This window comes from Pleurodeles waltl, chromosome 10, assembly GCF_031143425.1.
Source record: "Pleurodeles waltl isolate 20211129_DDA chromosome 10, aPleWal1.hap1.20221129, whole genome shotgun sequence".
NCBI classification, from domain to species: domain Eukaryota; kingdom Metazoa; phylum Chordata; class Amphibia; order Caudata; family Salamandridae; genus Pleurodeles; species Pleurodeles waltl.
The window spans coordinates 454,049,407-454,068,211 of record NC_090449.1 but is presented as its reverse complement, the minus strand read 5'-3'; the positions used below and the strand labels follow the sequence as shown (position 1 = coordinate 454,068,211).

General features: G+C 47.2%; 1 protein-coding gene across 6 annotated transcripts in view; it reads right to left on the bottom strand.

Moving 5' to 3' along the window:
* The window catches only part of SLC4A2 (solute carrier family 4 member 2), a 2,186,615-nt gene that overhangs the window by 129,120 nt on the left and 2,038,690 nt on the right, over window positions 1-18,805 (bottom strand). For all 6 annotated transcript variants that reach the window (XM_069210734.1, XM_069210733.1, XM_069210737.1 and 3 more), the window contains one exon: window positions 10,508-10,761. In XM_069210734.1, coding sequence (XP_069066835.1) covers window positions 10,508-10,761 — 254 coding nt within the window. The remainder of the gene's footprint in view (window positions 1-10,507; window positions 10,762-18,805) is intronic.

Below are 18,805 nucleotides of genomic sequence, written 5' to 3'. Positions count from 1 at the left end.
TCATTCTTGATTTTCTTGAGAACTCTGGGCTGAAGTGGTATGGGCGGAAAGGCGTACAGGAGGCCTGAACTCCACTCACGATGAAAAGCGTCGCCTAGCGATAGCCCCCTTGGAAAGCCCAACGTGCAAAACTGCTGACATTGCGCATTCTCTACGGAAGCAAACAGATCTAACCAATGCTCTCCCCACTGCTGAAAGAGTCCTTCCCACACCTCCGGATGTAGATACCATTTGTGATCCGCTGAGCATCGTCGGCTGAGTTTGTCCGCCCTGGCGTTCAGAGAACCTGCCAGGTGCTGAACAACCAGGGTTATGCCCTGCTGTTCCAGCCATGTCCAGAGACGCAGAGGCTCTTGACAAAGGGTCCACGACCCCACACCGCCCTGCTTGTTGCAGGACCACACTGCGTGAACTGCACTACCTTCCCTTTCACAACAGGAAGAAATGCCTTTAATGCTAGTCGGATCGCCCGAAGCTCCAACAAGTTGATATGGATGCCAGATTCCGCCGGAGACCAGAGACCCCTGATCTCCACCTCTCCCAGATGGCCGCCCCATCCCAGAAGTGACGCATCTGTCACTACTGTGAGATCTGGTTGAGGAAGGGAGAGGAGTCTGCCTTTGACCCAATCGCAGTTCACTAACCATCACTGCAGATCCTTTGCAGTCCCCTCCAAGATCTGAACCACGTTGGTAAGATTTCCCTGATGTTGTGCCCATTGGAACTTCAGGTCCCACTGCAGAGCCCTCATATGCCATCTGGCATGCTTGACCAACAGGATGCAGGAAGCCAGGAGTCCCAACAGCCTCAGAGACTGTCTCACCAAAATCCAGGACAGAGGCCGAAACATCGGTATCATAACCTGAATATCCTGGACTCGCTGCTTGGGAGGACAGGCCCGATACTACACTGTGTACAAAACAGATCCAGTGAAAGTGAGCTTCTGAGAGAGAGTCAGGTGTGACTTCGGCACATTGACAGTGAACCCCAGCGAATGCAGGAAATTCGCCATCTGCTGGAGATAGGTGACGAGAGCCTGGGTTGTGGGAGCCTTCAACAGCCAATCGTCAAGGTAGGGAAGAATGAAATCCCTGACCTGGAAAGATGAGCTGCTACCACCGCCATCACCTTTGTGAACATTCAAGAGGCACTGGTGAGACCGAAAGGGAGCACGGTAAACTGAAAGTGCTTGTGGCCTACCTTGAACCGCAGGTAACGCCTGTGGGCGGGCAGGATGGGGATATGAAAATATGCATCCTGCAAGTCCAATGCTACCATTCAGTCTCCTTGGTCCAGGGCAGACAAGACCTGAGCAAGAGTGAGCATCTTGAATTTCTCCTTCTTGAGGAAGAGATTGACGTCTCTTAAATCCAGGATATGGAGAAGGCCCTTGTTCTTTTTGGGAATCAGAAAGTAGCGGGAATAACAACCACTGCCTACTTCTGACATCGGGCCCTTTCTATGGCTCCCTTGGCCAAGAGAGCCGTAACTTCCTCGCAGAGCGAAATCAAATGGTCCTCCATCAGCCGTTCTTTTGTCGGAGGAATAGAGGGAGGAAAAGACCGGAAGGGGAGGGAATAGCCCTTCCGTATGATTTTCAAGACCCATTTGTCTGTTGTGATGGAATGCCAGTGAGGGAGATGAAATTGAATCCTCCCTCCAACTGGACGGACATGGTCCTGCAGAACCACACTAGGAGGGCTTGGCCGCAGTGGAAGGGGGCTGTGTGGAGGCCGACTGCTGGCCAGACCCTCTGGGTCTGATGGTACCACGTCCTCTCCCCGGATGGTGTGAAGCCTGAGGACTGTGGCTAAGTGGTACCGCGCCCCTTCCGAAGTCTCGAAAGGGCCGGAAGACAGACTGCTGTCGAGCTGGCGCTGAGAGGCCCAAGAATCTGGCTGTAGCTCGAGAATCCTTAAACCTCTCAAGCGCAGACTCTGCCTTCTCAGCAAAAAGGCGAGAGCCATCAAAGAGCATGTCCATCAAACTTGACTGGACATCCCCTGAATAGCCAGTTGAACGTAGCTAGGCATGACAACATAGGGCCACTGTTGATGCAATCGCTCTACCCAGCGAATCGGTCATATCCAATCCACACCTGATAGTAAACTTGGCTGCATCTCTCCCATCCTTGACAGCCTGGATGAGAGTGTCCCGTATGCCCTCCGGGACCTGGGGCAGCACCTGTGCCACCGTATGCCATAAAGTATGGGAAAAACGGCCCAATAGGCAAGAGGTGTTTACTGACCTCAATGCCAGGCTGGAGGAAGAAAACATTTTCTTTCCAAGTTGATCCAGCCTCTTGGATTCCCTATCCGGGGGAGCGGAAGGGAAGACACCATGGGAAGTAGAGGCTTGGACCACAAAGCTCTCCAGGGTGGGGTGTTGGGTAAGGAAACTAGGGTCTCTCGGAGCAGGTCTATGGCGGCGGCCGACTGTCCAATTCACAGGAGCCCCTGTGCTGGGTTTAGACCATGTTCTCAGAAGGACATCCGTTAGGGCCTCATTGAAGGGCAACATCGGCTCTGATGTAGTCACCCCCGGCTGAAGCACCTCTGTCAGGAGATTCGTACTGACTGGCACCATGAGCAAGTCTAGGTCCAAGACCTCAGCTGCCCTATGCACCACCATAGCATAACAAGCTCCATCCTCCATAGCCACATTAGAAGGAGAGAGCATACCAGTATCTGGAGATGTGTCCAGTCCACTGGCCTCCCCTAGATCCTTGTACCAGTCCTGTTCTTGTTCCAGGTCATACTCTAAAGGGTCCTCAGAACCCTCCAACTCCTCTCCTGTGCCTGGCTGTTCAGAATAAGGCTCAGGCAATGATCTGGGCCGAACTGGCGCCGTCGAAGTCAGAGCCGGCATTGTACGACGTCGCTACGGCTCCGGATCATCCGGAATGAGGATGGGGCTACCACCGGTAAGTGCCGGTAGTGGAGGAAGCGTCAACGTCGGACCCGGTGCCGGAGGAGGGACTGGTGCCGGTCCGGCTGGGTATCGGATCCTAGGTTCCCCAACGGCACCGAGGCTGAAGCCGTCGAACCCGATGGGGCCCCTGCTTAACCTGCGTGGCCCTAAGACCCACCCAAGGGTGCAGGCCATTCAAAAACAAAGGGCATGAGCTTGTAAAATTCCTTTATTTGAGCGGGGGTCGCGGAAAAGGGGGAAGATGCGTAGTTGACCCTGGCAACGGCTCCGCGGAACAGTTCTTGGAATGTCAACGTTCCCTAGATCCCTTGTCGGCTGATAGGCGTGACAAAGTCGAAGTCCGCTTGGGCTACTTCTTCTTCTTGTGCCTCTTACATGAGTGATCGGATGACCTTGAATATGAGGAAGAGGACTTGGGGCTCCGGGAGCGGTGCTGCAACCTCCTCCTACTGCAGGACTGTGACCTCCTCGGAGTTGCGCCAACTGAAGACGGCTGTTGGGCTGCAAGAAGTTTGAGGGATCTCTCCCTCAAGGCCTTCGGAGCTATGGCCCGACACTGGGAACACGAAGTGGAGTCGTGATCATTTTCTAAACACCAGAGACACACTCGGTGTGGATCCGTTACCAACATGGTGCAATGACATGCACCACACGGTTTGAACCCAGTCTCTCTAGAAGACATGCTTCAAACAATCAAGTATTGAAAAAATCTCGACGTCCGTCGAAGAAAAGGGTAGCTCTTATCCGGATCTGCGCTTAACCGGCGCGGAAGGAAAAGAACTGACGTACACGCGCTGAGGTGGAGTCTAGTCAGGCGGCTCCAACGATGCTGATGACGCCATGCGGAGCCGGACGACGCATGCAGATCTGAATGACGCCACCTGACGGCACGCGCAGGGTACTGCTCAGCAGAAAAATTCCGGATTCGAAGATGATGCCAGGGAATTCTAAGGTAAGGAATCTGCAGCTAGAAGTCTCTATCAGATAGGTAAGTACTAGAGTGCTCCCCAGCGACCAGGAGAAAAGAGGTAAGCACCTGGTTTTTCCCAACCCCACAGGTAAGCTTTGTAAAAGGACTGTGCAAGACCCAAGCAAGACTGGAAGAAACAGAAGAAGGATCCTGACAGAAGAGAACCTGCAAATGAAGGGAACCAAGTCCAGTTCCAGTTGTAGTGTCCTGTTGGGGCAGGAGCCACTACCCACCCTTCTGGAGATGCAGGACCAGGTCAAAGGTGAAGACCAGGAGTCGACTATGCAGCACAGGAGAAGGAGAAGAGTTCCAGAAGTGATGCAGTTGATGTCACAAGTCAGAAGAAGAGTTGCAGTCCGTCAGTGGTGTGGAAAAACCACCAACAAGCTTTGGAATGGCAAGAGTTGCAGAAGAAGAGTTGCAGAGCTGCTGGGGACCAGGAAGGTCCGAGGGGACTCAACCCAAGGAAGGGAGTCCCAGGCAAACCTCAGCTGTGAGGAGAGCCAGAAGTCGAGGATGCAGCCCCCACATGCAACTCAAAGGCAGCAGGCACAGGAGTAACAGTGAGGCCCACTCAGCACACTGGAAGAGGAGTCCCACACCACTGGAGCAGCAGACAGGAGACTGTGCTTTGCAGAGAAGAGTGCTGGAGGTCGGGCTACATGGAGCCTGAAGATCCCTTGAAAGAGGAGCCAACAAACCTTGGTAGCTGCAAGAGTTGCGATGCACAGGGGTACTGTCCTGCAAGGAGAGGCAAAAACTCACCACCTCCCAAGTTGGTTAGCTGGTAGAGGGGACCACTACAGACCACCACCTGTGTTGCAGGATCCATGCAGAGTTGCAGGAGAGAGGATCCACGCAGCTGGTCGTCGATGTAGTTGGTGTCTGCAGATGCAAGGGAGTGACTTCTTCACTCCAAGGGAGATTTCTTCTTGCTTCTTGGTGGAGACAGAAGACTTGCCGTCCTCAGGGAATGCACAGCCCGGGAAATGTTTCAGTTCCTGAAAGAAACAATGTTGCAGAGCGAAGTCGTCACTGGAGCTGCAGACTGTAGGTTCCTGTGAAGTCCAGTGGTAGCTCCAGGGGTCAGAAGTTGAAGTAAATGTTGCAGAGGAGTCCTGCTGGAATCTTACATGTCGAATCTGAGAAATCACCCAAGAGAGAGACCCTATATAGCCCTAAAAGGGGGACTGGTCATCTAGCAGAGTGACCACCTATCAGGAGGGGGCTGTGATGCCACCTGCCTGACCTGGCCACTCAGATGCTCCCAAAAGCCTCTGCCCACCTTGGATTCAAGATGGCAGAATCAAATGGCCACCTGGATGAGCTCTGGGCACGTGCCTGGGGTGGTGATGGACAGGGGAGTGGTAACTCCCCTTTCCATTGTCCAGTTTGGCACCAGAGCAGGGACCGATGGTCCCTGGATTGGTGCAAACTGGTTTATGAGGGAAGGCACCAAATGTGCCCTTCAAAGCATACCAGTGGCTTGGGGAGGCTACCCCACCCAAGCCATGTAACACCTATTTCCAAAGGGAGCGGATGTTTATTCTCTCTCCCAAGGGAAATCCTTTGTTCTGCCTTCTTGGGCTTGAGCTGTTCAAGTAGCAGGAGGGCAGAAACCTGTCTGTAGGAAGTCAGCAGCGTGGGCTGCCCGGGAAAACTCTGCAAACTGGTAGGAGCAAAGCTGGGGGTTCTCTGAGGAGCCCTGAGAGTGCATGGAATCATGCAACCAATACTACAACCAGTATTGGGGTATGATTCCGACATGTTTGATACCAAACATGCCAAGGTTCGGAGTTACCATTTTGTAGCTGGAGATAGGTAGTGATCTATGTCCAGTACATGGGTAAAATGTCTTCCCCGCACTCATTAAGTCCAGGAAAATGGAGCTGGAGTTTGTGGGGGCACCTCTGCTCATGCAAGAGTGCCCTCACACACAGGTACTTGCACCCTTCCCTCTGGGCTACGAGGGCCTGCCACAGGGGTGACTTACAGTACCTATTGCAGTGACCTGTAGTGAAAGGGTGCATGCACCTTTTCACGCAGGCTGCAATGGCACATTTTGCATGGGCTCCCAAGGGAGGCATAATACATGCTGCAGCCCATAGGGAATTCCTGGTGCCCAAATTCGCTAGGTACCTAGGTATCATATACTAGGGACATACATGGAGGCACCAGTATGCCAATTGTGGGGTGTACAAACTCAGGAACAACCAAATTTAGAGGGAGAGAGCACAGTCACTGCGGTCCAGGTTAGCAGGATCCCAGTGAACACAGTCAAAAACATACTGACAGCAGGCAAACATTGGGGGTAACCATGCCAAAAAGAGGGTTCTTTCCTGCAATTCATGCAGGTGGTAATGCTGTGAATAGCATGTTAAGGGACTGAAGTGGATGGATGGCAGCAAGAAAACTCCCTGAGGCTGAGTGAACATATTCCTAAGGCCACAAAAAGGAGACGTGTGCACCCACTGACTTTATTTTGGCAATGTCTGCTTTGTTGGACAGACGTGCCCCCTCCGAATCGCTTGTAGATCACATTTGCATGCATGGTGGATCTGAATCCAGTGCAAATCAGCCACACCTCATGACAGACCACCTAGTCTTGGCATATATGATGGAAGTCAGATTCTGCAACATTCAAGGATGCCTTCCTGGTGAGCATTTAAGCAAGCCTGCCTGCCACTAGGACTTTCCCTGGCTCATCCTGTTTAGCATCTGATAGTAAAGAGAAGAGCTTGCCCACGTTCTTTAACTGATACCTGTTGTCCCTGGTCAAGGTGACAATCGCACTGCAAGTTTAAACTGTGAGAGACACCGTCCAGAGATCTTGCTTCCTATGCCTTCCAACCTACTACTCTCTTTTGTCTGGAGGAACAGAAAGGACACAAATGAGATCAAATGAATGCATGATGCTCGCTGGAGCCACAAACGTCAATGGCATCACCACAGTTTGCAGACAAGCAGGAGCAATCTGGTACACTATACTTCTTGTCCTGTGTGAGAAGGTTCACAGAAGCAGAGGCCCTACCTTCTTTTCAGATTTTTGGAGGTGTGGAGTCATGGGCAGCTTCTCATGCTCACGTCTGAAACAAAAGAGGTACTCTATTTCTCGGTCCCAGCCTGCACTCGAGGCTTAATTCAGAGAAAACTGAACCCATTATGTCTATATAGAAAACAGTGTGCTTAGGGCGTGGAAAAACCCTATAGTGAGTGGATTGGGGCATCATTCAAAAATATGTTTTACAAATCTGTGTCTATGAGGATAGGCCATTGTCCTACCCATCCTCATTCTGATTGTCACCGGGGGAGGCATAGCAGACTTATTGTATTGTTTTAGCCCTCTAGCGATCATAGAAGGTATTTTCGGGATACTCTCATGGGGAGCTCGCAACCAGAGAGGCTTGTCGAATGGTGTGATATTGAAAAAGTAATTATCAATATCTTTAACAGTGGAACTAGGGATAAAAGAGTTTTTGACATCTCCACTGAAGAAAGCAATGTCAGGACTTGAATAGAAGGGCCTGGTTTCAATAAGCACGCCTACTTGGCTGCCCATGACAATGTTATGAAGGGATGAAGCAGTGTCTGTATGTCTTTGGAAAGAGCAAGTGAAGGGTCCCTACAGTCCAAAGAGTACTTCGGGGCGAACCATATGCACAAAAGGTTGACCTCGGGCTACATGGATTTTTATGCTCGGAAAACACAGTATATTTTTTGCTGATGGGGATTGGTATCTTGGTCTTTCACAAGGAAAAGTGTTGGAAGACATTTTGAACTTTTTCATCATCCATTTTAAAGTAAATTACCCTCATATCTCTCCTTCTCTGTCCGAAGAAACAATATGTAAATGATACAATGCAATTCAATACACTCAACATCGTGACCACTAGGCAGACGGCACACACAGTCTTTGTGAGGTTTTTTTTTCAGAAATATTTCTTGGCCATATTGAGCACAGGTTTAGTACAGAGCCTTCTTTTTCTTTTAATTGCCTATTCTTCAAATAAACACACAGGTATGTCAATACAAGCGTTATGAAAATTCCATTACGACGGTACTGGAACTGGTGCTAAGAAAACTTTAAGGAGCCAAAACAAAAGAAATAGCAGAACCGGTGAAGGCCTCCCGTGGACTAGCACATGCCATAATAATTTAAGAGAGGGAGGTGAAAGAGGTAAAAATGACGTTAGAAAAGAACCCCTCTGTGAGGGTTATGGTTTATTAATTGTCTATTTTGCCGGAGAATACCCAGTTTGATGTGGAAGAATTTTCAAACAGCATCTCAACATATGCTGTACACCCCTATGCACTACCTATACATTGTAAAGGGGACCCACAAGAGCAAAAAACAAAAAGCTCTAGTGCTGAGGCTCTGCTCAGAAGCCCACAGTCGGTGCAACAAACATCAGCACAGCCAATACCAAGGCTGCGTACTTGTGAATTTCCTCCAGACTACTTTAATTTACTGCCAAATACCGCTGCCCCTTTATCTCGTTCTTCCAGGTTCCAGATTCCTCCCGTTGTGAAGGTAGTCCGTCTTTCTCTTCCTCCATCTTTCCACTCTGTTTATTCTTTCCTCTCCTGCGGGAAAAAAATGTGCAGGTTGCCAAAAATAAGTGCCGGTAGCCCTCACCGCCTTCCACCGGCTCAAATTAAGTACTATGGGCCAAATTTACAAATCTTTGAGCAGGGCAGCGTCGCACGGCTTTTTGCTGTGCTGCCCTGTGTCAAAACTAAAGGGCAGGAATGTGCTGTCTCTACAAGACACGGCACAATCCTGTCCTTGACCTCTGCGCTGGTGCATAAATTGCTGCCATGCGTCAGCGCAGGCACCCTTGCACCATGATTCAAGGATGCCTGCGTGGTGGGGATGATTGTTTTTGTGCAGGAAAGGACACCTTCCTGCACAAAAACGATCACAAGAGACCCTCCTTCTATATGTGCTGTACAATGCAGCACACTTAGAAAGAGGAAAAAACGGGGAGAAATAATGTTATTTCTCCATGCTGCACTACCCAGGGGTGGCTCCTTTGCAATGGTGAAAGAGCGCCGCACCCACGATTAAGCAAGGAGCTGAAAGATAAAATGATATTTCATTATCATTTTATCTTTCCGCTACTGGCTCAGCCAGCCATCACAGGCCAGCCAAACACACATGTGCACTTAGTTTCTCCAGCCTGGCTGTGTTGAACAGCCGGGCTGGAGAAACTGCATAGACCCCAGGGTAGTGTCTAAGCGGCAGTCCAAGCCGGTCAGACCAATCCTGATGTTGCTTTCATGCTAGGTTTAGCATGGAAGCAGCGCCAAGATGCTGGGGAGCCTGTGCTGGTGTCCCAGTGAATGCTGGGACACGAAATCGAGAGAAGGAAGAGGTGAAACACGGCAGGAGGCCATAGCAAAGGCAAAAGGTAAGTTATTATTTTTTTATTATTCCCAAGCCCTGTCCCCCTCCCTCCCCCACCTGCCTCTCCCCTTGAGATTTGCAGCAGCCGCCGCTGGTGCTACCCTTATGCACCACTGGGGTGGCGTAGGAAACTGACGCATTCCCAGGTTTACGAAACCTTGTAAATCTGGGAATGCGTCATATTCCATGGGTGTTGCATGGGAACACCCACAGTAACACCCATGGAACGCCTCTTTCATGCAGAGTAATGCGTGAAAGGGGGTCATATCTACAAGGCTATGAAAGTCACACAAAGTGGCTCTGAGTGGGCTTGTAGATATTGCAAACTGCCAAAATTAAAAACAAACAAATATATTGACCATGAACAACCCATATCCAAACATACCACAACCAAACAACCAATACAAAACAGACATTAATGCTGCCAGTCTACACCGTTAGCAAGTATACTTATCACCAACATACACAAACGGAGAACAAAATTCACAATAAATAAGTCTATAAACAATGCAACAGATCAGCAACCGACACATAATACACATATGTACCCAACACTAAACTATATCAACAGCAAGTATCCTAAATGGCAAATACCACACACCAAAAGCAAGGGAAGCTACCAACACACACAAAGAAACAACATACAAAGCACCAAACATCTGGTACAAAGAGCAGCCACTCACCTCTTAGTAACACATCCAAAGAACATTTGTGAAGACCAAAGAAAAAGGACAAAAATAAGGAACAAATAAAATGAGCACCACACACTTCCGGATATTCAGCTGGTTCATATCACAAAGAAACCTACTGGTCCCCAAACAATAAAACATACACAGTAATAACCATTTAACTTACACCAAAACCAAACTTACAGTTTATAAAACAATCCATTCTAAGAACAGAGATCCAACCGCTACACAACACACACCAGGAACAAATCCAGCAACCACTAAACAATCCAAACTAAAAATCAAATTTAATAATCGCCAAATAATCCACATCTACAGCAAAAACAGCCATCAAACCATGCACTACGAGAAAAATCATACACCTCCAAAGAAACAAGGGACTGTGCATTCATTGTTGTGCCCAAATAAATAGTCTGTGTATGTCTCTGAGGCTAAAGATGCCTGTATCTATAAGCTGCAGGCACTAGACTCACGTGAAGAGCTAGAACTTTCAAATTCATGATGGCATACCCACGAGCAGAGCCACTAGCAGTCCTGTGACACGTTGCTCCTTGACCTCCTGTATTTTCGGCTTATCACCTGGAGCCACAGCTTTGCTCATCACGGTTAAGGCATTGGCATGAGTCACTGAGCGTACCGTTGCTGCTGCCAGCCATGGCAAACCGAACAATGCACAGATACCTCCCATGGCCACAATTAGCATCAAGTCGAGATGAAAACCAGATCCTTTTAAGAGCATTCGTTCCTTCTTACTAATGATCAAGCTGTTGGGAAAAAAAAAATTGTGAGACCAGAACTGGCATCACACTGAAGGTGATGTACTTCACATTAGGACATTTTTTCGTTAAAACAACTTTTATGCAACATACTCTGCAGCAATCTGAGACATACATTGACAGCATACGAATGCAAGAACTGTTACTAAATCCTGTATGTACACAGTGTACGCATTAACAATGAAACTTATGTGGTGGCAGGAATCATATAACTCAAATACAATACATAATTTAACATAACTGCTGAAATAGAAAGTTAGATGTAATTGATCATCCCCACGTCTATTTGTCTACGCAGCTGGCATCTACAAGCAAAACAGTTTCATTATATTATACTCTGTTGCTGTAGGGGAGCGAGGGGCATCAATGCCACAGTCTCGGAATTGTTAGACTTGGGGAAGTTTTATAACCTCGGGAGACCTCATTCATCATAGTTTTGAGGAGACATTACCTGATCGGCCCTGTCCAGGGACATCATTACCACGATGATAGCATCCCAGCATTGCTATTGTGTGGGCGCAAAGCCCTTCCAACTTCACGTTTTAGTGCAGTATCTTTACATTTAGCCCATGTTCAGATTTCTTTCTCCCATTTCCATATGTCAGGATCCTCACAGCATTCCCAACTCACACTCATCTGGTGGTTAACCAGTATGAGCCCTAGATCTATAAACCTACTAGACCCGTTAGTAGCTTTGGGTTTCAGGAATAGGCCCAGCAAACACACCACCAAGGTCTTCGTAATATCCTGATCTGCAGAGTGGTTAATAACCTTTACCACGGTATCCCAAAAAGCATCGAGCAGGGGTCAGCACCAGACCATATGAAAAGAATTGTCTCCTTCCTCGCCACACTTAGGACCCCCACATATGCATCAGGAAGCATATGATTGATTCTCCTGGGAATAACATAGACCCTTTGTAATTAGCAATATTGAATTAACGTAAAACAGCAATTCCTGGATACTTTAGTGGAACGTTTCAACTTATTAATTCATTCACCAATAGCCAAAGATGTGAGCAAATCCTATGACCATTCAGCACAGTCAGGTCAGTCCTTGACTGTGCTCTGAGTGATCTTTATAAGAGGATTGACAACACATTCTTATGGTCTAAGGTACAAATGTCCATCAGACAAGCATATACAGGTGGTTGCTCTGTGTCTGTATTCCACCATGTACATATTTTTGCAAAGAGTGCTCCTTACATTAGAAAATGTATTCTTGGGATTTTATAGACGCATGGAGCGCCTTGAAGTCCACACAGCTTCCTCCTGCATATGTTACCCAATATCATGAGGCCTTTCTCAGCCCGGTCTAGTAGTCAGCTCCAATTACCCTCAAATGGTGCCTAAGGGATTCACATATATGTTCTCTGGAGAGCTGTAGCCCAGACGTAATGAAGGGTCCTCACTAAGATGCACTTGTTTTTCCAAATGGGTTAGGCAGCAAGTGCATAAGTGTAGCCCACAGAGGAGATTTCAGATTGCCATTGCCTGTGCCATCCCAACAAGCTGCTTGTCTCCTAGCTGCCCACTGCAGTTGTGGAGTCATACAGTAGAGCTCTAGATCCAGGGCAGCCAAGGCATTTGCAGTTTGCACTGGCATTTGCAGTTTGGTCAATACAATCCTACACCTATTTGTCCCCATATTAGGTCTTCTAGCATCCAATCCATTTCATGGAAGACATCCCTGGGAATTTGTAGGGGACGGAGGATAAAAGACACGAAAGCCTAGGAGGAAAGACCATCTTTGAAAAAGCAACTCTTTCCTGGACAGAAAAAGGTAATGTAGGTCATTATTTAATGACTTGCCTTAAAGAGGCTAAGGTACTACAGTATTCCCTTCCAGCAAGTTTCCAGTTATAAATATGCTGACCCCGAGGTATTTTATGATGGTTGGATTCCATTGTATATCATCCCTCCTTCCGGGGGTCTTTCATCTCCTGCAGTTGCATGGAAATAATATCTGCAGGACTTTTATTTTCAGCCCTGACAGTTTTCTGAAGTTATCCAGGGCCTAAATCTCAACTTCCACATGTTTCCTTCCCCAAGCAGGTATAATAACATATCATCTGCATACCGCAAGACATGTAGATGTAATTAATTAATTTGAAGATCTTGGAATCAACAAACCCGACAGATGATTAGGGCCAATAGCTCCACTGCTATAGCAAACAAAAGGTGTTGGGGGGGGCAACCCTGTGTGTGCCACTACTAAGTATACACGGCTTCAAGCAAGATTAAGGGCCAGATGTAGCAAAGGGTTTGCGCCTCGCAAACAGCGAAAAACGCCGTTTGCGAGGCACAAAAGCCTCTTTGCTATGCAGAAATGCATTTTGCGAGTCGGATCCGACTCGCAAAATGCATTTCCGACTCGCAAATAGGAAGGGGTGTTCCCATCCTATTTGCGACTCGCAGTGCGATTCAATTTCATTTGCGACCACGAAAGCGGTCGCAAATGGAATCGCAGTTACCATCCACTTGAAGTGGATGGTAACCCAGTCGCAAACGGGAAGGGGTCCCCATGGGACCCCTTCCCCTTTGTGAATGGACACAAAATAATTTTTCAGAGCAGGCAGTGGTCCTATGGACCACTGCCTGCTCTGAAAAATACCGAAACAAAAGGTTTCGGTTTTTTTTCTAAGTGCAGCTCGTTTTCCTTTAAGGAAAACGGGCTGCAGATAGAAAAAAAAAATGCTTTATTAAAAAGCAGTCACGGACATGGTGGTCTGCTGACTCCAGCAGGCCACCATCCCCGTGAGTGCCCATACTCGCAATGGGGTCGCAAAATGCGACCCACCTCATTAATATTAATGAGGTGGGTCTTTGCGACCCCATTGCGAGTTGCAGAAGGTGTCTGAGACACCTTTCTGCATACCAAATTGCGAGTTGCAATTTGCGAGTCGCACGGACTCGCAAATTGCAAGTCGCAATTTGGCTTTTTCCTACATTTTTAATCTGAGCTATTTTGCTAGCATATAATAGCTTGGTCCAGTCCAAGAATCCATGGTCCAGTCCCATATTGGTCATGACAGCATACAAAATTTACCTTTGGCTAGAGTTGAAGGTCTTTTTCATATCTATGTATATAATATGGTTCCCAGAGCCTTGAGACAATCATTGCGGGGGTAGTCCAGTATACCTGTATAAGCCTCTTGACATTGGGTATCATGCTGCGCTTTTAGGAACCTATTTTTGTTGGGCTGGATCAGACTGCCTATTTTGGGAAGAATTCTGTTTGGTGACATCTTGTTCAGTGTTTTGTAATTGACACTGTGCAATAAGAAGGGCCTGTAAGAGGGCACATATGTTCCATCCCTGTCCTTCTTGAGAGGAGGAATACTACAAACACTTCCCTGATCGTGGGTGCCAGATAGCCTAGTGTTCTAGCATAGTTAAATACCTCAGTCTGCTTAGGGGAAAGCACATTAATATAGCCTGTATAAAATTCTAAACATAAGCCTTCTGACCCAGGCACCCTACCCCTAGCCAGCTCTTTTATGGTAGCACAATCTTCCTGCATAATCTTTCAGCACTTGCCGTCTATGTCACACCTGAGTGCATGTAGCCTATCGTGGTAGGCCCTTAATGTTGCATTCATTTCAGTCTGGGAGAACCAACAGATCTTTCTCACTGCAAATATTTATTTTTCTTGGTTGACCAGCTATTCCAGTAGCCTCTCTGCTTTGTCCTTACAGTATGCAATTTCGAGAGAGAGAACATTTATAGTTGTACCATTTCAGCCGTTCCACTAACTTGAGCAATTTCTCTCTTCTCTGTCTCTCTCTATCATCTGGCTTTTGCAACGAGTCCCTCTCAAGTGTATTCGGTAGGTGTTCCTACTTAGCGATTTCTACATCTAGTTGCACTTTCACCCCAAATTCATTGGTTATACACTGGCTCCTAACCACTGTCTTGAAAGTCTCCCATTCTCCGATTGGTGTCCATGCTGAGTCTGCATTTTCAGTGAAATAATTTTGCAGCATTTTCTCAACTGTGGTTCTAAGGCTGAGGGGTCTAGTAAATCTGTGTTGTTTGCAACTCAGTATGGTTGTTCTAGGGAAGGCCGAAATAAATGGCAGAATTACTGGGTTGTGGTCTGATTATGTTTTGGCCAGATACTCACTTTATGTGAACCATTTATGGAGCTGAGGACATCACAGAGACTTATTAAATCGGAATCTGACATACAGCTCATACTTATCAGAATATTAGGATTACTCCAGCCAGGTATCCACAACTTCCTGCTGTGATATTCAGTTGCTAAAGGCCCTGGACGTTCTGTGCATCCCTGAAATCGCCCCCAATTACATAAGTATAGTGGAGTACAGCAGTCAGATGTGAAACCATCCTATCCAGGAAGAACTTCCTAGGGGAATGCGATCTGGACACCCCCTCACTTAATACGGGCCTGCACACAATGTACCATTTATCAGGGGAAATGAGGCCTCACACTTTCCATGTCAGTAGTTAATCTGGTCTATACATTGAGTCATTGCAGACACTGATCAATACATTTTGCTGGGGCAGTGGAACGCCTCCCCTTCCCATCCCAAACAGCTTCCTTTTCGCTGCAAACCTGTCATTTCGAGTACGGAATAAACAGCAAATTATAAGCATTGCATGATAACCAATGTCGTAGTTCCCGAACTTTCCCCCACTAAGGCAGGTATGCCGAAGCATACTGTTCAAATTGTTAGAAAGCATTTCATAACTGCACCTCCAATGATGCCACAGACAGACACCGTTAGTAAGTGCCCGGACGGGAAGAAGCGTGTTAGAACACCAGGCACAGGCTGCTCACTGGAATATATGAAACATATAAAGGACACTGGCCTGTTTGGGCCATGAGCAAAAGTGTGAAGAGCACAGACAGACAAAGCGAGTGACCGTCTACTTTTTAAAGTTGTTTTGGGGATGTAGCCACTGACATTGGATGCCGCAGAACTCTCCACACCCTAATATTCCCACCCCAAGAGCCCACCGGATCTCTCCTAGGGTTTCACAATGCTGCAGCAACCACCTGCTCCTTTCCAGCATTACACTGCTGCCGCTGTTTGTAAGGATTGTCCGTACTTGGTTCCAAAATGGCCGTCTCCATCTTCTGCACTCCCTAGCATTTTCATATAGCCATCCCTCAGCAGGTTGAGGTCTACTACCAAAGGATCTATCGTACTTTCTAGGAAGTCCCTGGTGGAGCCAATGGCTAGCAGAATAGAATCTAGTTTGACCTCAGGTTTTTGGTCTCTAGCAGCACTCAGGAGTCACTGATTGATGTGTAGAGGTGCGCTCTTTGGCAGGAGTACCCACAGGCGCTTCATCTCTGTGCTCTCCTCTTCTCCACATATTTAGGAATACAGCCTTGCTGTCAATCCTCATTACAGCAATGATCCACCGCTAATTATAGCAGCCAATTGCAGACGGGAAACTCTACGGGGGAGCCTAACACAATGGAGTAGACTGTTTGATGTCCATCAAGTCCCCAGAAGATAATTCCAATCTTGTCTCCCTCTGACTCAGTTGTTTAGGCAATTGCCACTGGCTCACCTACGAATGTTCATCAATCATCATGGCGGCTGTATTCCATTTACAGCCAAAATATCAGGACTCCTCTGGCTACAGTAGGGTGCTATCTGGAAAAGTCCATAACATGCATGGACTTAGCAATAGCCGGATACGCATAATATGCATCCAACAGCAGGGGCTGTCTCTGCTCTAGGGTCTCACTAAGGAGAAGTGCACACCTTCTAGCTGTACTACATTATGGAAGGAGTTACATCCCAGCAACCATAAGGCAGGTATTTCCAAGTGGACAGGACTATACAGGCCTCTGAGGCACTCCCTGTCTCTTCTCATCTTGCCACTCAAATTGTACTGGGCCCTTGCACGGCTCTGCTGCCCTTACACTCAGATGTACATATATATGCCAAAGACCTGACTCAGGCAAGAGACTCATGATTTTTTTAAGCCAAAAACGGCTATATTTTAGAAGTCTTCAATTAAACTCTACAGGTAAAATACAGTACATGATTTGTTTTTCAAAATCTCCCTCTTTCTTATTTCAAAATGTTGGCATCTATGTGCACAGGACATGCCCATCCAGGTCACATGTCCCCCAGGAGCGGGTGCCTACTCAACATAGCCCCAGTGTATCAACTCCACCCTGTGTGTTCAAATGTAGGCTGCAGGGCCAATTTAGGATCCTCGCTTGGGCCGCACAAGGCCCTACAGCTGAAGCAATGTTTCAATAGAAGCCCCCATCCTAGATAACCAGTGCAGCCTGGATCATCTTGGTGTGACGTGTCCCTATCAGCTAAACCGCCCCTCAAGAAGTCAATTCCCACTCTTTGGATTCTGGCAGGGGCACAGAGGGAAGCTCTGCCTGTAAGGTTAGCCCCCACACATCAGAAAATCTGTTGCAGTCCCGGGTTGGTCAAGAACTAATGACGGTTGCTCCTCACACCGGGGCGGTTAGCTCCGCCACCTACTACTTAGGAGGAATTATACAGGTATTTTAATCAATCAATCTCAACACTAGTTAGGGGGACCAGAGTTTTAAAATAAAAAACCCAGGATATTTTGAAAAAAAAACAGAAAGAGGTCTAAATCTTTACATCAACTGATGAGCACAGAATGACAGCGCTCATCAACATAAAAGGCACTAGGAAATAAATAAAATGTAGTTTTTAAAACGAGTATCCTACTTGTTAATTAAATTGCTTTCTGATAACAGTCACTAACTAATCCTGCCTTGGAAACAAATAAACACCTGCCTCCCACCCTTTTCAGTCGTCCCTCTCTGAAAAACAAGTCGTGTCAAATTTGTCAAAATCTGTCAGGACAGGTGGTGAAAACCCCAGGACTGTATGAGGCAAATTCGGATGCCTGATCACCCAAGCACTAGTCCATACTTATCTTTATTAACATAAAGGATAAATAATGGCATTACAGCAGTCACCACTCACCAAGGCAGATCTAGGAAGCCATTTCCAGGAAAAAAATAATTATATGGGAAAGGGAACAACTGATTCTTTCACAATGCATCTGTGGCACGCCTGTGCCTATTTCTTCTGAAAACTGTTAATCTTGTTGTCATTTATATCCTCACAAGTTGCCATTAGGATGCCATTGCAGTAGTCCTGGGTATATTTTGTTTAGTTGTTAAATAAGATACATGTACGTACAAGAAAACGATCTGTACCTCTGCTGTTGTTTCTGATGGATACTGCATTCCATCTGCCAAATTTGTGTTTCTGAAAACAGCCCCTGCTTCAGGCAGGGACCACCAAAACTTGTTCCACAATTTCATAGAGTCAGAAGGAACACAACGTATTTTGTGTAGCACTGGGAATGTATAAGAACAAATTGACAAGAATACACTCAAGAGCATGACAGCCAGTGCTCTGTTCGCTCACACTGTTAAATTCAGATCCAAGGACTTTATGAGCCATAAAAGTGGTGTTAAAAAATGATAAGTTGTGTAGGAAAGTACCATCTTGCCTGGCATGTTACCCCCATATTTCACTGTATATATGTTGTTTTAGTCTATGGGGGTTATTCTAACTTTGGAGGAGGTGTTAATCCGTCCCAAAAGTGACGGAAAAGTGACGGATTTACCACCAGCCGTATTACGAGTCCATTATATCCTATGGAACTCGTAATACGGCTGGTGGTATATCCGTCACTTTACCGTCACTTTTGGGACGGATTAACACTCCTCCAAAGTTAGAATAACCCCCTATGTGTCACTGGGACCCTGCCAGGCAGGGCCCCAGTGCTCATAAGTATGTACCCTATATGTGTTCCCTGTGTGATGACTAACTGTCTCACTGAGGCTCTGCTAACCAGAACCTCAGTGGTTATGCTCTCTCTGCTTTCCAAATTTGTCACTAACAGGCTAGTGACCAATTTCACCAATTCATATTGGCATACTGGTACACCCTTATAATTCCCTAGTATATGGTACTGAGGTACCCAGGGTATTGGGGTTCCAGGCGATCCCTAAGGGCTGCAGCATTTCTTTTGCCACCCAT